The sequence below is a fragment of the Aspergillus thermomutatus genome, assembly GCF_002237265.1.
Source record: "Aspergillus thermomutatus strain HMR AF 39 chromosome Unknown NODE_240, whole genome shotgun sequence".
Lineage (NCBI taxonomy): Eukaryota > Fungi > Ascomycota > Eurotiomycetes > Eurotiales > Aspergillaceae > Aspergillus > Aspergillus thermomutatus.
Genome location: NW_020798290.1, coordinates 21346 through 41857, shown reverse-complemented (window position 1 = coordinate 41857; position 20512 = coordinate 21346). Strand labels below are relative to the sequence as shown.

Genomic DNA, 20512 nt, shown 5'->3' with positions numbered 1-20512 from the left:
CGATACGTCGACAGTTCCCTCACTGGAGGAAAGACTTGGGCTGATACCCGTTGCAATTGGGCGGAGCATTTTAGAAACGGAATGCAGGCAGTGGCTTTCGTGTGCTTTCAATGTCTGGAGTCATCATTTTTGAGTGGAGTTTGTTACAGCATGGACATCATCCAGTGTCATTTACGGTCGCTACCTACGTACTATACCACTACTACCTACACCTATTGCCTAATATACGCATCCTGGAATTACAAGTGTATCAAGATTGAAGTGTGGAACCCTTTGCTGTTTTATGTATATAGCCTGTCTCACCGTGTACACAATCGCAAGTATGAGAGATCAAACGAGTGCAACACTCCCAGTGGCAATGAGTAATCAAACAGTGGATGTCAGGCACGCGGTGGCTTTGAAACATCCAATGATAAGATCTGGATGCGCATCACCGATTACCTTATGGAACAGTGGAAGAACAATTCCCGCGATACGACCTTGTCTGGGTCCTCTGGCCCCTGGGCCTTTCTGTCAGATATCTAAGGTACTGTCTGTCCAAAACTCCGAACTCCAACCTCCAAGCCTCTGATGTAACCGCCCCCGTCCAAAAATAAAACATACACGCGTCCAGGAATTCCCACCCAAGGAGTTCTCCGCAAGTCATGGTTCTGCGATTCGCTACCTAGCAGAATTTACCCCGTAGCTACCTTACCGAGTACCAGCCTACCAGGAATGGACTCGCTGGAGTCAAGGGACCAACTGAGGTAGAATAGGATGAGGTATACGTCAGCCAGCTCATGCTCATTCCTGAGAAACGTCGACCACTCCATTTGCTTGCAGAGGTACCGACAACCTAGGTAGGTAGGTGATCATTCTGTGGTAGGACTGATTATCTGCTGGTACCTTGTGACGCAGACACAACACAAACATATGAAGACCGTAGATTTGCTACCGTATGCTATGTTGTGAAATGATGTCATGCGCGGGAGTGGCTTCGCCTTTTACCAGGACAGGGACTCTCATTGCCAGGATTGAGGATTCAGATGCGATACTCGCCACTCGCCAGTGGTTCAATAACAGTCAAGTTACCTAAGGTAGATGTGGTCTTGGCATGGGTTGTTGAGTTGAATTTCGTTCCATGTGTTGCTGCATGGAAAGAATGAGTGGCATTTATGTCCCTTTCAGAAGTGGTAGCCATCGCGCGGACTTTCCTTGTCGATTCTACAGACTGAAAAGCAGATGGCGTAACAATATCATTGGTTTGCTCGCTATGACCTCCAGTATAAGTAGATGAAAGCAATACACGCCAGTTCCTCCATCAACACCATCCGTGATAAGACACGCCCAGAATGTCAAAATATAAAAAGGGATCGACGAGGGCATGAGGTCAAAGTACATTAAGAAGCCAGACTCGCTTTTATTTAGATTACAATCGATAGCTCCGGCCTGGCCAGGCCATCCTCACTTAAGTCAGGATAGTATGGAACCATTGCATCCGCGCTCTGAACGTAGGCGTCGTTGTAGAGTCGCCAGTAAGGCGTGCGAACCTTGCGTGCTGGGTGGAAAAGACCCGCCCAGACGTAGTTCATGACCACTCCCGTGCCAACAGCCATCCGGATGGCATCGATGGCTTCAATGACACGATCGATAACGTGAGGACTGGTTTCAAAAATGTTGGGGAAGACCAGGTTGAGTAGATGAACCATGGCGTCTTCACATCCCAGACCGACCACACCAAGGGCGATGTGTTTAACGACACTGGCAGCAGTTTGCCGATGCACTTGATCACGGTCGATGAGAGCATCCTCGAGCAAAGGAGTAACCGCATAGACATAGTCCTTGGCCATCTCGCCAATGTACTCGAACAAAAAGGACATGGCCTTCAGCACACCGTTCTGGACATTCAGCTCAGGGACACGGTATTCATTCATCAGAGCTGGAAGGACAGTGAACGGAGCACAGGTCTCAGCCACAATACCAATGGCGACAGCAGTACAGACACGAGACTGGCGTTCCTGGACACGGAGATTGTTAAGCAGTGTCGCCAGGACGTCCTGGGGGCCGATAGCCTTGGCGATGAAACCGAAAGTGTTATTCGCTGCACGACGGATACCCTTCTTGTGGGCTTTCAACATGTCAAGCAGTTCGAAGCAGATACGCATCCACTCGCGAGCGTTGACGGATTCGGGCCCACGATCAGCAATACGACCAACCAGATCAATGGTGTTCTCTTGAACCTTCTCATGACGGTTACGCAGGATGGGGGTCAACCGTGGCAGAAGGTCTCGAATGGGTGGCTGCATCTGGTTGATACCCACGACTGTGACAATGGACCGAAGAGCTCCGAGGATGGAGCCAAGAACTTCGGGATACTCCTCACCCAGATACTCGTAGAGCACAATGCCAAGCTTACCCATAAGCGCATCCTCGCCGCATTGCTTCATGACCATTGCGATACGGGAGATGAGGTCGGCGGCTTGCTGGCGGACTGTAGCGGACTTGTTGTTCAGACGCCAAAGAATGGTACTGACAATCTGCGGGAGGTATGGCTTGCAGCGCGTACCAAGTGCGTTAACGACTGTTCCGAAACCGTTGAGGATCACAATATCCTCAATGCTTTGTTCCTGGAACGCATAGAGGACACCGTCAATCAGCCTTTCTTCAAGCCGCTCTGAAATATCGGCAGCCCCAAGGGCTGCAATCAGCTTCTCAATAGTCTCAACGGTCATCTTCCGGTAAGGTTCGCTCTCATCCTTCAGGTTATTGACCACACGTTCAAGAATTTCTCCCACGCCGACTTTCTGTCCAAGATCGACAGTCGTGTCCACAACCTGGCGATAGTTTCTCCTGTCCAAAGCCATTCGCCTGACCCAGAAACTCTTGAAAAAGTCGGTCAACACGTGTTCCTTGAGATAACTAGCCGTCACGCCGTCAGTGCTCGAGCACTGTGATACCACCTTGAGAACGACCTTCTTCATTTCTTCATCAGGAGAAGAAAACTCACGTAGGAGAATCTCCATGATCTGACTGGTGTAGTAGTTGGCATATTCCTCGTCCATAAGCGGAATGATGTAGCCCACAGCTTTCAGAAAAGCAGCTAGACCCTTGCCACGCTGCTTTCTCGCTCCGGTCCAGAGTGGGTTAAGAATCTCATCGAAACTCTCAATACCGTAAGGATTGGCAGCCTCAGCCAGAGCAGCCACAGCAAGAGCAGTGACGGTTCTGACCTTGGCCTGTTCATCGCTGAGATTGTCTGCAATACAGTCAACCAGACCTTTCAGGTGAGGTAGAATAGCACATCCCATGAGAATGGGAATCTGTTGGACGATCTTGACCCCGGTATGCCGGGCTTGCCAGGACTTCTTACTGCGACACACAGCGCGAAGGAACGGAAGCAGAGCTGGAATACCAAGGGCAGAGGCAACAACGGCAAATGCTCGGGCAGTGGTGTTCCGGACGTATTCATCCACGTGGTCGATATCGGGACGCATGGTGCTGATCATGGTAGCAAGACCAGCCGCCTTTGCCAAGTTGGAGATGATTTCTCTACCTTCAACACGAGCATAGTAATCCTGGTCGATGAGTAACGGCTCGATGACGACAAGAATCTTGTGAACGTATGGGCGAACAAGATCATCCAGCTTGTAGAGCACGCGATCAATGACTTTGACCAACAAGTGACGTTCTTGATCCTCAAGCGACTTCTCCATGAGCAAGGGAAGAATCTGGTTGAAAAGAGGACCAGCGCCGAATTGCCGCGCGTTGTCCGTCAGTTGACGCAAAGCAGTCTTTCTCATGGGCGGTGTGCCGTTCTTGACCTTGAGCAGCAGCCTCATAATCTTCCTCTCTTTCAGTTCCTCTACTGACATCGTGCTCTCATCGCCCCCTTCCATCAATTTGCCGAAGTAGGCCATGTCTTCGGGCTTGAAGAACTGCAGATCGCCAACACCCGGAATTTCAGTTGGCAGCTGCTTGCCCAATGCGCGGGCACTCTCGGGCTCTTGCATCATAAACCCTCCTACGCCGCCAGCTGCGGGAACAGGAGCTGGGGTGGCCATGAGCTTCCTTGCAGGGGTTCGGATCGGTGCGTATCCTGGCGGGGGCTCAAGAATCTTGTAGCCCTCTGAGGGAAGCATCATATCAAGTTCCTCATCAGAGAGTGGGGCGTTTCGAGCAGAGATATCAGTTCCAAAACTGGTTGGAATCAAAGGCACACCTACTTGAGACGGATGCATTGGTGTCGCGAGCCCTTGATTGCCAACCGGTGTTGCGGCCGCGATTGCCGGAGCTTGATCCCACCTTGACCGCCGTTTGGGAGCCTCTTCGGCGGTGCCAGGGACAGCGGGTGCGGGTGTTTGATCCCATCGCGATCTCTTCGCTTTCGTCTCGGAAGGTTGAGGAGCTTCAGAAACAGCTTCCGTGGGTTCGCTAGATACGTCCCACCGCTGCTTGCGCTTTCGTCCCGTGACGACAGAGACAGTCGAACCAGCCTCGGCATTCTCCTTATCCTCTAATTTCAGAGTGGCCTCATGTTCAGCGACACCGTTCTCGCCACGAGTCTGTTTCTCTGCGATCAGCTTCTGGACACGCTCTTCTTCTTTCTCTAGTTCACGCAAAGCCATAATTTCACGGTATGTCTGGCCATCTGTCTCCACATTGGCATGAGTGTTCGCCGCAAAAGGATCAGCCCTGGTTGGCGTCAGAGGACCCCGATTGAACCGACGCTTTTGATAATCTGTCTCCCGATCTGCAATCCTAGCCGCCTTCTCACGTCCAGTAAGAATATCCTCCTCCTCGACCCCATTGCCTTGGGCAAGCTCGTCAATTTGATCTTTGGTTGCGGTATACTGGCCAACCAGACGGTGACCCCCGTCTGCGTCTTCCATGTCCTCATCATCGCCATCAACAGCGATCGACGTGTTATAGCCTGCGTATTTTTCGGCACCCTCGCGGTCGTACAGAGTGGTATCAAAGGTTTCGGTCAGGGAGGCCTTGGTGGAGTTGTCAGTGCGCTGGCTAGACGAATCAAAGGTCCTAGAACCTTTCTTCCCAGCTGTAGCGAAATTCCGCTCAGCTTGGAGCTTGCGAACAGCTTCGAAATCAGCTGCAGAGGCGATCAGCAAAGCGTTTTCGATTAGGGGTGGAAGACTCTTACCGTCAGACATGTTGGCAGCTATGAGTAGTCCGCAAATGAGATAGAGAGTGATATATCTCTAGTAGAGGTGGCAGCAGCTACATCCGGATCAAACACCGCGATAACGGCGTAACTGAATGCGGTCTGGGAAGCAATTCGCTGATGGCGTGCGATGAGAATGACTTGAGCGCGAAAAGGAAGTCGTTCGGGCGACGCTAGTTTGACGACTAAGCAATATCATGTGACTTTGAGTGGCACAGATTCTTACTCATCAGATCTTGGCATCGACTGAGCAATCACCCTAACGCCAAGACCAATGCCGTTCTTGTTTTAGTAGGTGAGCAGTGCCGCCCTAATAAAGAACAGTTCCCCACCAACATTCCCTGAAGTCAAGCATCAAATATTCAGATACTACGTGTTTTCCAATCAGGGATATAGAAAAGTTGGGAATCCATGATCTAACGCATTTACTTAGTCTGTTGAGACTATTTCCCATCATGACTGCGAGAAAGGACAAAATGACCGAAGACTGACAGAAATTCGAGCAGCTTCTCATAATCACCCGAGCCACAGACAGCGCAAGAGTAGCTTTGTGGAGGAGTCTGCCAGATTGACGACGTGAGAGTTGTTGTCTCCCGGTCTTCTTTGTGTCCTTTTGATTCCCAGACTGAATTAAATTTGCAAGAAGTCGAAGATCTAATGAGGCGGCGCTTAACATTCTGACATTGTTGGTTTTATTCTTGTCTCAACCGACAATGAGTACACCACAGCCCCTCGTCCTATACTTGCCAATTGGCTCATCTTTTCGGTCTTTAATTTATTCAATTGACGTGTAGCATCTATCAAAGTCTATCTTAGACCCTGAAAGTCATGCGCCTCCACTGGTTGGTCACACTTCATCAGACTTCATATGTTCGAGACAGCATGTGCCGTAGGTATTCCACTCGCAGGATTACAGCGCGGCTAATATTCTATTTCTAGATTGTGCACACAGCCTGGACTCATGCTGTGCTCTCAGTGCCTTCATCCTCCGGGCCTAAGCGATCGAGCTTATGACATGCGGTGTACTTCCATTTGGAGGAAGCAACAAGTGCATGTTGTTGAAGTTCATGAATGATCTGCTATGGCTTTGCTTCCCACTAAGAGGGGCTTTCAAATCTTCTCCTTGTAAAAAAGAATCAATTGCAAATGCAACGACATTGAACTCAATCAACCCTTATCTGCCTTGCATTGCTCCTTCGCAAAGAGACCTGATCATCGCCACTTGCTATAGCTGTGCGATAGCCAAAGAGAGAGCTGCCCCTATCAACCATGTTGGCTACTAAGTTCTTGCTTTGTTGGATGGCAGTGCTGAGCCATGGTTTCTATATCGGAATGAACAGAAAAGTGAGCAAATATTTCAGTTCTCTATAAATGCTTTCAGATACCTCCTTGCCTATCAATGTGCCGGTGGGCTCATTATCCGGAGGATCAACCTTCAAAATTTCGCCAGCACAAGCATATTGGCTATTATCTGCTCAACTCAAACTGCTGTTCTATTTCACCATGTATTTCTTGACGTCCATCTCCATATTCCTTGCAATAATCGTGGCGGAAGCATCTCCTCTTGTCCACGGCAATCGAGTCCTAACTGAAGTTTTTGTGAAGATCACCAAAGCACTCGATGGGATACAAGTTGGAAACTGCGTTGACGCCAACCCCACGCTACCACTGTGTGATATGAATCCAGCTTTGCCTGCGCCGTCTCACGGATTGAAGCTGAAACTTGTGGCGCTTGGTCGGGGTACTCAGAACTACACCTGTTCGTCATCTGATGAATCTGCTTCTCCAGTTGCAGTTGGCGCTGTTGCGACACTGTTCGACGCATCCTGCCTTGTCTCACATAGTCCCACAATACTCCATGAGCTACCATCTGCAATGAGCAAGGTATCAACTGATGCACTGGGGCTTTTTGCCATGCTCCTCGGTCAAATGACTTCACGGACAAGTAGTGGGTTGATCCTTGGAGAACATTACTTTACGGGCACAGGAGCGCCTATGTTCGACCTACGTATTGGAGGTCACAAGGACTGGATTCGGGCTAAGGAGGGTTCAAGCGTACCAGCGCCCTCTCAGTCATCGAGCCACTCGAAGGACGGAGACCAAAATGTTCCGTGGTTGCAGCTTGGCTTCGCTGATGGTTTGGGTATCCGGGTAAGTAGTTAAGTATGGTTAGCGACACTTCATTAGGCTGACAGGCGTATCAGGAAGTATATCGGATACACACGTCCGGTGGACAACCGCCAACTTCCTGTAAGGGCCAGAAAGACAGCTTTGAGATAGAGTATGCGGCAGAATACTGGTTCTATGGTTGACGTGATACGTTCATTTTCGCATCTCTTCTTCTTGGAAGATGCTTAGCTTGCGGCAAACCTTATCAGAATCGAGGTTTCATGCTCCATTCGCATCTTTTTTTTTTTTTTTTTTTTTTTTTTGCGCCTTCAAATCTATCCTTTGTTTGATTCTTATATCCGATCCTGCTGAACTGTTGGGGCAGAGTGTTATTTTTCTGAAGTTTGCGCAATCTATTTCCTAAACCGCGCAGCAATGAATTATCTGTTGCCTGGTATTAAATCAACGTAAACAGAGAATAACAAGACGAAATGTCCGAAACCGCTCTTGTTCAAAATGAGTCATTTACTTCAGCAGTTGTATACTATATAGAATGCGGGGATCGTCCGAGGTTGGGGTGGAGATGCGGACAATTGCCCGATCTGGCGGGGACATTGAGCTTGATGGGATCAACACTTTCAAATAATTGAGAAGCCAAAACCGCCCCCCCAAAACTGAGTCACCGTACGGAGCTTTAAGAGTGAACCCGAAACGTCTGTGATAATCGACAGCAATCTCCTCCACTTTGCGCCTCCGCTCACAAGCAAGAACCACTACAAATGGACCCAGCAAAAGAAAAACACTACGTCTCAGCAGACAACGCCAGGACATTCGTCCACTCCGTATTAACAGGCAACGGCGTCTCCCCTGAAAATGCCACCATCATCGCCGACTGCCTGGTCCGGGCCGACCTACGCGGGGTGGACACCCACGGCATCAACCGCATCCCATCCTACATGGAACGCATCCGCCAAGGCGTGCTAGACGCCAAAGCCAACCCCGTGCTGAATCAAATCACGCCCGTCGTGGCCCAGGTCGACGGACAGAACGGGTTCGGGTTCGTCGCCGCGCATCTCGGCATGAAGCGGGCGATTGAGATGGCGCGCGAGTTCGGGATCGGGTTTGTCTCTGTCAAGCATTCGAACCATTTCGGGATGTCCGCGTGGGTGGTGCAGCAGGCGCTCGACGCGGGAATGATGAGTCTGGTTTTCACGAACTCGTCGCCCGCATTGCCTGTTTGGGGTGGGAGGGAGAAGTTGATGGGGGTGTCTCCGTTGGCCTGCGGTGCGCCGGCGGGCAAGACGAAGCCGTTTATCCTGGATATGGCGCCTTCCATTGCGGCACGAGGCAAGATCTACAAGGCGGCGAGGCGGGGCGAGAAGATACCCGGCGATTGGGCTCTGGATGGCGAGGGACGGCCTACGGATGACCCGAACAAGGCGCTTGAAGGTGTGATGTTGCCTATGGGGGGCCCGAAGGGGTCGGCGCTCGCAGTTATGATGGATGTGTTCTCTGGGGTGCTGTCCGGTTCTGCATTTGCGGGACATGTCACTAATCCTTATGATCCTTCAAAACCGGCTGATGTAGGGCATTTTCTCGTCGCTATCAAGCCGGATCTCTTCATGGGCTTGGAGGATTTCAAGGAGCGCATGGATTATCTTTATCAGAGGGTGGTGGGCTCCGAGAAAATGGCTGGAGTAGATCGCATCTACTTCCCTGGGGAGATTGAACAGATCACGCACGAGGAGAGATTGAAGACGGGTATTCCGTATGTTCAAGCAGAAATCGATGCACTGAACAGGGAGGCAGAGAGAGTTGGTGCAAAAGAGATTGTTCTTGATCTGAAATGATTTCGCAACTACAAAGCTTCTTATACTTATCTTATAGAAAGGGATGTACTTAATATCTTTTTGATGAAAGCGCTTTAAATGTCATCCCAAGTACGTTAGGCACGGCGATATATAAGCTTAACAGTCTAACAAATGCAGCGTAGTTCAGTCGGAGCTGAATCTCAGACTCATTGAAACTATAAGTGATCATATTGGAGCCAAATCAATTTCACCATGTCAATAATAAGGTATTAATGGCCTAAATCCATGTATAATTAAAGTTGAATTGTTGAGTTGTTATGCCAGATGATCACATGATTCTCAAAGTGTGGCGCAGTACATGCAAGATTCAGATAGGGTAGTGATACAGCTACACCCCCCTTACCTAATCAGGTAAGATTTGGTCATGTGACTCTCTGGAAAGTGGATTTTACCGCGCATGTGATTTATATTTTAGGCTTAGTGCCAGGGCTCAGGGTGAGGGCTTAGTAGTAGTGCTTGAGCCTCATGTTATTTGTACAAGAGGGAGGCCTGCAGGGTCTACCAATCACCCAACTACTACGCCAGCTGCTACGCCAGCTACTACGCAAGCCTCTACACAGCAAGATACATCCACCCAGCAAGATCCGTCAGTATTCAAATACATATTGGCGCAGGAAGGTAGAACCGCGCGGGGAAGAGGGAGAGGGCAAGGGAGAGGGCAAGGGAGAGGGCAAGGGAGAGGGCAAGGGCGCGGGCGTGGGCGCGGGCGTAGAGGCAGTCAGCTTTCTACCAGTCAAGCAAATAGTCAGCAATCAAACACACAAGAAGCTAGTGAACAGCCTCAAGATACACACCAGCAAGGTCGCGGAGGGAGAGGTCACAGAGGGTGTGGATGTGGGCAAGGCAGGCAGGCAGGGGGGGGGTTCACTACAATGGCATCCCAGAGGGCATGACAAGCATTATCCAATTTTAAATAGAGGGTTCTGATTAGCTAATATAATGTATACTTAGAATGTGTAATTAGAATGAATTAAACCTGCAAGTCCTATCATCAAATTTATATGGCAAATCGAATTGTTTTCATCCTCTGCTGAGTGCAACCGTAGATTCACAGTGATCACATGACCAAATCTTACCAAATCGGGTAAGGGGGGTGTAGCTGTATCCACGGTGTAGCTGTATCCCCAGGGGGTGTAGCTGTATCACTACCCTTCAGATACTAACAAATTGCCACAACCACTTTTGTGGTGCCATGTCAGAAGCCCCAAGCCTTCAGGATCTAAGCTCTTACCTAGCTTTCAGCTGCTGACTTTTCGGATGTTCTGATTAAGCTCGTAGACTATGGCAACTCCTGTGGAAGCACACAATCCTAATTTCAGAGCAGGAAATGCATAACAGTGGGACAGTATAGCATTGCGCATCATACTGCAGCTAGGTGTGAGATGAGAAGTACCATAAGTGATCTCCTGCCGTGACAACAGATATTATCATTGTGGATATCAGAGCAATACTCCATAATAGAGATGCCAAGGCCACAGCACACATATGTCATAGTCACATGACCTATTCCCATTCGGGAAAAAAGCCACAGCTTAACAATACTGCGCGAACTTCAGCGCGTCTTCACCTGCCCGTGACAGCTCACTGTCCGGATTTTTTTTTTGCTCATTTCTTCATCAACTCATTTGACTCATTCCTACTCTGCTAAGCGCAGTATGCCAATTGCTTAAATTGAAACAATTACACTTATCAGCCACGAAGCGCAAGATCTCGGTTCCCTTTGTCCTCGACTGTTGACGTCCGAGCCCAACAACACCTGCCGTCACCGCTCAACACCCATCAAAATGACCACCGATTACAGCAAGAAGACGAACGCGGAGCTAGTGGAGATCCTCAAATCTCGCTCGCTCCCTCACACAGGCAAGAAGGCAGAAATGGTCGCTCGCCTCCAGGAAGACGACGGAAACAAAGCCAAGGCCGCATCGGCCCCTGCCCCTGCTGCAAAGACTGACACCGCGGACGATGTCATCGACTGGGAAGATGATGATGTTCCCGCTGCTGATACTACCGCGGTGAAACCTTCTACTGAAGCTGGCGCCGCTGCCATTGCTGCTGGCGGCAAGGGTGCGGTCGCTAATCCGGTAGCTGTTCCAAACCAGATACTCGATACCAACCCCGCTACTACGGACGATTTGAAAGTCGAATCGAAAGGTGCAGCACCATCGGCTGAGAGTGGAGCGCAAGGGCACGAGGGCACGGAAGGCACATCGGCTGAACCAGCCCCTGCTGCTCCGGCCGAAGAAAAACCGGCACCGGACTATTCTATGGGGCTTCCCATCACTGAGATGGAAGAGGAGTTGAAGAAACGCAAGGCTCGCGCGGAGAAATTTGGCATCACCGAGGAGTCCAAGGCTGCTATTGTGGAGGCGGAGAGGCAACTCGAGAGGGCGAAGCGGTTCGGAACGGCGGTTCAACCCACTTCTGCTGGCGGTGTCAAAGGTCTGGATGAAGCTCTCCCGACCGAAAAGACTCGCAAGAGAGGTCGTGGTGATAATGAGCAAGCATCCCGGGGAGGCAAGCGACGTGATGTTGGCGGCAGAGGCAGATTCCGAGGAAAGAGCCGTGGAAACCGAAACCAGAATCAACGGAATGAAGGAAACGCTGGCAAAACTAGCGAGCAGGGTAACTGGAGTGAGAAAGATCGTTTGGCCATGGAAGCCAGAAAGAAGCGATTTGCGACTGCGGCATAGTGTCGGGTATGCTGATATTTTCTCAAGTGTACTTCGTTTCTTCCTTGACCTCCCTTCTTTGGTTTCTTTAGTTTCAATTTGCTGGCGTTACGGGAATATCTACAAGTGGAATCTTATTTCATTCATGATGAAGTTGAGGTATTCTAGTGATAGTAGAGAGCCAAGTAATTATCTCGATTACTGGATCAGATTATTGGTACCATGGATTCATTAAGGTGTATAGTAATCAGAAAATAGCACCAAAGAAGATGTTAATCGTCCCAGATGCTCTCCATCAGCGTTCACGATTAATGACCGTAAAAGGACAGTCGTAGACAGGCTCCACTTGACAATTGAAGACTTGAGATGCTGCGCCGACCGAGTCAGCTGAAAAGTGCATTAGGCCCATTTCTAGTCCGCCAGTGTGAGTGGTTCCTGCAGCAAACCAGCGTCTTCGATACTCAAATTACGCGGCTGATCTCGAATGATCTCGCTGATCGGCAGCCTCTCTGCTCTTGCAGCTTCCTAGAGCACGAGGCTTCAAGCCATCATCGCAATCATCATATCATTGAACACCTTGAGAATCTCGCGAGCTCCGTCTCTTATCTTTCTCGTTTCCACTTGAAGCGAGTTATTCGAGCCTAACCAACGACTGCAAGATTGTACACTCTACCCCGTGATCGGTATATCTCGATAGGCTTCTTCTCGACCTCAAGGCGACTCCTGTGAGCACCCTTGAATTGCCGCCGTCTCCACTGGAATCCCGAAGTCACAAAGGGTCATTGCTTTTTCCCTCTGACGAATACGGTTGTTGGAAATTCACCTGTCTTCGCCATCGTGCTCAATCCGGGTGGATGAAACCAATATTGCCCGCGTCTCGTTCGTCCATTAAGTATCCCGTTCAATCACAGTCTTCACAAAAGTACAAAAATTGTTTCCTTGCCGTTTAGCGGCGGATCAGAGAAACCCACCGGCTCAGCGACTCCACAATTTTCGGGTGCAAAATTCCAAACCATAGATGGTTCCAGTCCAATCAGGGTCCATATCCGCAGGGTTGCCAATTTGGCTTCAAGCCTCAGCTTTCGTCGCATGGCGTTTATACACAGTCACTGGCTGGCTTGAAGACTGTCCAACCGAATGCTCTGACATTGTCCGTAACAATTGTGGACCATGTTCTTAAGTGGTGGGTTCTCGGTTTCTCGTCCTTTGCTCTCTTATCCATGGTTGTGTAAAGGGTCGGGGCGAACCTTGCAGTTGAGGCCGCACAGAACATCAGAATCGGCAGGATAATATCACATAGGGGAGGGTCTCAACTGAAATCCATCATCATAATCATCATCCTCATCCTCATTCCCGTTCCTTGGCAGATCTCCTACGATATGCAGGAGTTACCAGGAGTAGGAACAGTAGTGAAGATACCGAATTGTGTTACTCTGCAGAGCCATGTGCGTCCATGTCGAGAGCATGCCTTTGAGCTTGCCAATGATCGACGAGACTTGGTATCGCCGTATCGGCCTCGCCGGGCAAGGCTTGAGGCACAACTAATCTTCTTAGTTCCTACCGTAGTAGATACTGCTAGGCAGACCAACAGTGGCAGAGACGCAGACTGGTCAGTGACCACCACATGACTTGCACACTAATATCCACCCATGGCTAAGAAAAGAAAATCCCCCAAATTGTCCGATACTAGTCTGATGAAGTTCATCAATCAACGTCCAACATCCAGATGTACGGCGGTCAGGGCCAAGCAAGAATTATCAAGGCTTTTATGATTTGATCAGCCAGCTATGTTATGCTCTGCTGCTACTCCGTACCAACAGAATTGATCCAACGACTTACCTGATGCCTTTACGGATCAGGATGACTGTGCACACGAAGGACATTCCGCTATCTCACGCCACTCAACTCCATCTCAACCTGTCAAGTCATCCCACTCACTGCGCTCCCCGTTAATGTCGCAAATTCTCAAGGCAAACGAACTGGATCTAAAAGTGGGCCTTTTCGATACTCCCATCCAAATGCCTGATACTGTGCACGATCCTGTCCCCAACCGCTATACAGTGCTCTGCACTAATTTCCATTTGCTCTACTAAAAACAATGCTCCTCGACAGGCTAAGGATATGCGAGGCTTTAGCTTTCTCGCAAGCGAAGATTTTGCAAGTCATTTGCCAATGAGTGTGCTGGTCACATCAGATCTCGAAGATAGACGCCAACGTCGATCGCACAATTCGCATCACATTTACCCGTTCTAGCCTGTCCATATGGACTGCCTATCGACATGACATTGAAATTCCTCGTCCCCCACTTATTTCGTGCAATTACAAAGAAATTCTGATTGGCCTGTAAAATCTCCTTTCTCGGGGTCAAACCCTTGAAAAGTGCAGATTTGCAGTAATTCTTGAGGAACACTGTTCCTGAGTCAAATATCCTTTCCCCCCTCATCTCTTGCCTGACTGTCAGTCTGTTCTCTTCCTTTTCCTTTCTTATTCTCGTCCTACGCAGCTGGTCTCTTTTGCATAAGTTTTTTTTTTTTTTTTTTTATCACTTCTCGTATCTTTCTTGCCTTCTCTGACGTGTTCGTGCAGCTCCAGCTCGACAGGTTTGACAGTTGAGCCACGAGTGACTCGGTATTGTGGCGAAGCAGCTGCAATGTCCTGATCGGCTCAACTATAGTTTGACAGTTCACCTTCTAATCTACGAATTTTTTTATCATTCTATATTTTATACCTTCATATGACCTTCATGTCGCTTTACATATTATTACCACATTGAATCACGATTTTTTGTTGCACTGCAAGCATCACGATCAGCACGACATATTGCATCTTTTCGCTTGAGCGTTTGATATTGTCGTTTCCCTACTCCGTACTCCGTACCAGCAATAGATACCCCTGCTTTCACGGTTTGTTTGCATTCTTCGATCTATTGACCGAATATTGCCACATCACTTTTGTTTTCGAGGTCAAACATGATGCAATAGGAGCAGTAAGTATGGGTACTGTAATCGATTTTTGACCAGTGCTTACAGGAAGCTCGATTTTGCAGCTTTATATACAACTGGGAAGAACAAGTTCTAGGCGGAATGATTCCATACCTATCTCCCCTTCCTTTCGATTCTGAAACATTGGTCTTCGGACTGGAACCGGATATCAAAGGCGGGTTGCACCATGTCGTCGTACAGATCCGAGGGAGGTCGTATACCCAGGCTGAAAGATCCTACCTCTCAGCGTCGAAACGGGGCATTTCTGGCGGTGAACTCATCTTCTAGAACCTATGGTCCTTCTGCGCTACCCTCGAGGATTCAAATTTCGAATTCGATGGCCCCGACAGCAAGAAATAGCAGATCATCCTCCTTTTCAGATGCAGAAGGATCTCACGCAGTGCAAGCGTCTTTAGCTGCTTCGCGGACTTCAATCGCTAACGGTGTCCGTATGTCGTTACTTCCCCGAGCGAACACTCATCCATCACCGTCAACAACACTACCTCCTTCCATCCAAGCACCTCAAGCTCAACCTGGGCCACGTCCGGCCAGTCCTCCGGCGGGAACCCAAGGCTCAGAATCCACTAGCGAAAGACCACGCAACGTTCTGCGTCGCAGAGCACCGACAATTGGTCGGCAGAACGAGATCCAGGGGTTCAAGGCAACATCCGCGAAACCAGAGAAGCTGAGTGTAATCATTCCAAGCAGTGCTCCCCCCGATCATGTTGCGCATCCTGCTTCCCAGTCGTCATCGGACCAAGCGATACCAGCGAGACACAAGCCGTCGCCGAGTTCCTCGCACTCAAAGACTGCAAGAAAAGCAAGGGCGCAACCGGTGGAACAAGGGCCCAGTGAATTCGCTAGTCTACGAACTACAGTCAACACCCAAAATCTACCTCCTCCAACCCCGATCTTTGCATCGGCTAGCAGCCCCTCGACAAGATACTCTGGTTCTCCCGGGATATGGAGTAGGACTTCTACTCCCACCTCACTGTCCTCATATTCCCCTGGGATTATTCATTCCGCGAAGGTCGGTCCTCGCTTCAGGCACCCGAGCCCTTCTGAGTCTAGACTCCCCGTCTTCTCACCTACAATGCAGAAGTCCGACTCACAGGATGATCCATTGAGTTCAGCTGGCGACGGGTTTCCAGGCATGGCCGCTGGAGCAGGGCTAAGCGCATTGTCAACGAAGAATCATTACGACAACCCTCTGAAAAAGAATGGTTCTGCAAAACCAGCTACGCCGACTGGCAATCAACTGCCGCTCAAAAAATCGACAAAATCCAGCCTTCCGAGAATGACCAAAGCGAATGTTGCGGAATATTCGGAGACATTCGACGAGCAAAGAAGTTGTGCCGCTCCGGATCACGGGAATCTCAAAGCATCGGCGTCGAAAGGCGAGGTCAGTGGTTCAGGGCATGTACCTTCAAGACCCAGTAGAGAGGGTACTCACCGGTTAGAGCTTGAGCCGTCACCTGTGATCCGTAGTAACCTCCTTCCGGGCGCTGTGGCGAGTCATAGGCGACGTGGATCCGGGGCCAGCTCCATCACGTTGGGAAGGAGTCATTTGGTCTCAAACCCCTCTGCAACCACCTCAGTTGACTCGTTGCAGTCAAGGACTTCTTCCCGGCGACCCTCACTCATACCTAGCTCACTAGAGTCAATGCGGAAATCGCCGCGAACTCTGATAAAAGAGCCGAAAACGAAGCAGGATGCGACGAGCCCCGCAAAATCGCGGCGGTATGGTCTCTTTTCAAAGAAGTCAAAATCTGAAATGGATGTACAGAAACTCGAGGATCGACACACTCGCAAGGGTCCAGCAGCTGGGACAGGCCATGAGGGTTATGGAAGGTATGCACAGCGTGGTCGAAAGGCAACTGTCAGCAGCAACAGTGATACGAGAGCAAGGTCAACGAGCACCAACCGCAGCGCACCGAGATCGGTTTCGAGCAGCAAGACAAGCATCAGAGGTCGACCGGATCTGGATCTTGATGATTTCCTGCTGGATCGCTTGGAGCCTGTCATCATTACTGGTGGAGGCATGGACGGTGCCTCTTTGACTAATACACAGAGTGGGAAGAGTACGAGCGGTCTCAGCATCGAATCTGCTCAAGATCTAGTCAAGTATTCAGGTTCGAGCTCGGCTGGTTACTCATCGGAGTCGTTGCCCGCTTCGGCAGCCGAGAACGAACAACGCAATCCCTATCTGAGCAATTCAACTCGTGCTACATTGCAGGTGCCTAATCAAGCTGTTGCAAGCTCCAGCAAACTAGACCATGCTGAGACGAACAATGTTGGATCTAGACAGCCGTTGCGTCGGCCCTCGAACAATCCTGATGGGACTTCGCTTTCATTGAGCAGCGGAGGGTCACGCGAAAGTGGGACTGCAATTGAGCAGCCTAAAACACCGCAGAAAAAGACCAAAGGACTTAAGTGGAGTTTCTTCCAGAGACATGGAAACGTGCAAAAGGAGAAGAAACCAATTCGTGGGACGCTTGAATCTTCCCACGCCCCTCAGCTCCATGCTGCGGTTTCCCCAATCTTAGTGTCCCGGCCTGTCGCACACTATGCCTTGGTGGATACCGACTCCGACCCTCTGGAAGACATCATCAGCCATGTTGAGGAATCGCCTCCGACGGAAATTGAGGATTTGGACTCACGAGTGGAAATTCCGGTGGCCTTGAATATCAGGAAGCCAAGCCAATCTATCCTGCTTCCTTCGCCTCCGAAGCTTCAAGGCGAGTTCTGTCGAGATCGCCCGGCTTCACCAAAAGTCTATTTTAACAAGGATCCTTTACTTCCTAACTCTAAGACAAGCACATCTAATGGACGCCCACGACGGTTGGCATCGGTCGGCCGTATCCCTGAAGTGATTTCGAGGCGTGATCGGCAACACAAACCAGCACTTCGATCGTTCTCGAGGCCCTTTAGCATGGCAGATTCTCCGTCCATAGCTGCTCCGGCGACGGAGAATCTATTCGACTTGCAAACTCCAAGTCAGTCCACGGTCACAGCTCAATCCATTGAGGTCCCTCGTCGTCCGTTGGGTCTAGGATTCGACCTCACTCGTCCCTTTGGCGATCCTGAGTTAGCGAGTGCTCTTAATCTTATCGCGGGTCCTTACTCCAAAGACGAATTCTTAACGTTCTCGCCGAGGAAAGATTCGGGTTTTTCGACGTCAAGCGGTTCTGAAGCTTTGGCTGCTGTCACTGCTGTGATTCCGACGCCGGGTTCAGACCCCACGGAGGACGAGGTCTGGGCCGAGTATGACGATCTCATTGACCACGTTCTTTCACCGGAGATTCCAGAATGTGCTTTGCCTGGGGAGTCCACCGAGGATGAAAAGTTGGGAATGGCCACCATGGCCAGCAAGGCGCTTCAAGCCGAGATCAACGCGAATGCCAATAGACACTCGCCAGTTGTTCTCGTCGACAATGCCATCGTGGCTCTGACTCCTTCATCACCTCAACCAAGTGATAGCTCGTTTCGTTTGCGGCGTTCCGCAATCGTGTCGGCCCTCCACTCTTCCATTGCCCCTTCTTCCCAACCTTCTTTCAGTGACATCATCGGTAGCTACTGTTATGATCAAGATGAAAAGCAAGCAAGCAATGAGAAGGTAGATGACAAGTCAACCTCACTTGCACCTGTTGAGCAACAAGCAGCCTTCCTCAGCTCGTCTTCCCTGGACCTATCTGAGACGTTCGAGACTTGCCGGCAACGAAATACCGTTCTGTTTGACATTGCCGAGCGCGACAGAGAGGGACCAACAGTACAGACAAACATACGCTCAGGATCTCTCATGACAAGCCGTTGGCTGTCGTTTGGAAGGGTACTCTTTAGTCCTGCGCATAATCATGTCAAAAGCGGGGAGCAAGAGCGAATTCTCATCATCGATGGCCTGGGAAACGACGACTGGTCATTTTATTGCGCCCTCACCTATCCAAATGCCGACATCTACTGCCTGACCGATGGTCCCGCAAAGACCACATCAAAGCATCCAGCTGCTTGGCAACCGCCAGCGAACCATCATACGGTTCACCAGGCCAGCTTGGAGCAACCCTTCCCTTTTGCAAAGAGCTTTTTCACGGTCACTGTCTTGCGATTTCCATCTGCATGTTCCGAAAGTGTCCAGAACAACATTGTGTCGGAATGCAAGCGCGTGCTTCGACCTGGGGGTTATATGGAGATGAGTGTGCTCGACCTAGACATGGTGAACATGGGGATTCGGACCCGCAAAGCCGTGAGGATGCTCAAGGAGAAGACATACCTGTCTGACGCCTATATCAGTCTGAAGCCTGCGAGTGACAGCCTACAGAAGCTGTTGGGACTACAAGGGTTCGATGGTTTGCGGCGCTGCATGGTGCGGATTCCGGTGACGGGGGTGATTGTCAGATCTTCCGCCTCATCTTCCTCCACTTCATCTTCCAATCCCTCCACATCTGCTCCCACCGGTACGCCATCTACTGCATTTTCAGCTCTGACAAGTTCCTCGACGAGCACGCAACAACCGAAAGTACATGGCAAATCGCCATCCAACGACACCGACTTGTCTCTTGGAGACCTACTCTCAGATCCCTCTCCCTCTCCCTCTAACGATGAGTCGATACGGAAGATTGTCGCTAAAGTTGGGCGCTGGTGGTACACGAGATGTTATGAGATCCCAGTTCTGCCGAACGGGGATGCCGCGTCCAGTATCTGGGCCGATAAGCGTGTTCTCCGCGAGTGTCAGAAACGATGCACAGGATTCCGGCTGTTGATTGTATACGCACAAAAACCCAGTGAGGTGAAACGGCGGACTGCGAGTGTTTGATTTATCCTTACGAGCCGATGATAACGACGCTGATGATGACTTACGAACACAATCGTGATGAACGACCTGACTTTTGATATGATCTGCGTGTTCCGTGCGACAATATCTATTTAATATTCAGTCATGATTCATTGGTGACAGATATGCGGAAAGACAAAAACAGACTGTCTTGTTACACTTGATATAGGGCGACCTATTCCTTGCATTTGCATCGCATATGTTGGCGGCTGTATGAACCTTTGCTGTTCCTCTGCTTTTGGTTACCTTCTTGTCTATCATCCTGAAGCCGGTCTTTGGATGGATGGATTTTGTTTCTTTCTTCTATTCCTCCTCTACTACTATTCCCCGGAGGTTCTTTGTTTGGTAGTACATATGGTTAGGCACGAGATATATCTAATGAAGGATCTAATTTGGTCTTGATGTTATACTTTCCCTATCGACCTGACACCTTGCTAGCAATGCTTAGCTAAACCTTCACGTAGTAGTGAGGATCAAACCCACCCCTCCAATGACCAGAGGACAATGTCCGACATGCCAACTCTCAGGCCCATATTGAATCCGACTGCCCTTGGATACACGACCCGCTCTTCTGCGTCGTCGCTGAAAGCACCTGAGACGAGTCATTCTCCTGTGGAAAGAGACTTGGACGAAATTGCGAACTGAAAGCCGCAGTTGCCCCTTCGTTCAGCGAATGCCTCTTCCGTTTAAGTCTTCAAACAAAGAACCGCGTCGGTATATGAGCAGGTATTACCGGGAACGGACATCCGAGTCCGCGCACAGGTAGGTACAGATCATTCTCTCCTCTGAGGGAAGTTCCTAGCGATGTTCATGAGCATGCGCGAGAGTGGCAGTGCTGTACGGTCTTCATAGAATACTACATCGATGGTGATGTTGGCAGGGTTGCACAGTGTGGA

General features: G+C 50.0%; 4 protein-coding genes across 4 annotated transcripts; 3 read left to right on the top strand and 1 right to left on the bottom strand.

The window, feature by feature from the left end:
- Window positions 1-1403: 1403 nt before the first annotated feature.
- On the bottom strand, window positions 1404-5147 carry CDV56_104698 (U2 snRNP complex subunit HSH155; the record flags this gene model as incomplete). The annotated part of the gene is made up of 1 exon (XM_026758317.1): window positions 1404-5147. One exon carries the CDS (start codon window positions 5145-5147, stop codon window positions 1404-1406), a length of 3744 nt encoding a protein of 1247 aa, XP_026611250.1.
- A 1514-nt stretch (window positions 5148-6661) lies between these two features.
- Window positions 6662-9117, top strand: CDV56_104344 (uncharacterized protein; the record flags this gene model as incomplete). The annotated part of the gene is made up of 2 exons (XM_026757963.1): window positions 6662-7309; window positions 7999-9117. The coding sequence occupies 2 exons, from the start codon at window positions 6662-6664 to the stop codon at window positions 9115-9117; spliced, it is 1767 nt and encodes a 588-aa protein (XP_026611249.1).
- Window positions 9118-10922: 1805 nt separating this feature from the next.
- CDV56_104075 (SAP domain-containing protein) lies at window positions 10923-11828 on the top strand (the record flags this gene model as incomplete). Its single annotated transcript, XM_026757694.1, has 1 exon — window positions 10923-11828. The coding sequence occupies one exon, from the start codon at window positions 10923-10925 to the stop codon at window positions 11826-11828; it is 906 nt and encodes a 301-aa protein (XP_026611248.1).
- A 3297-nt stretch (window positions 11829-15125) lies between these two features.
- CDV56_103273 (uncharacterized protein) lies at window positions 15126-19598 on the top strand (the record flags this gene model as incomplete). Its single annotated transcript, XM_026756892.1, has 1 exon — window positions 15126-19598. One exon carries the CDS (start codon window positions 15126-15128, stop codon window positions 19596-19598), a length of 4473 nt encoding a protein of 1490 aa, XP_026611247.1.
- Window positions 19599-20512: the final 914 nt, after the last annotated feature.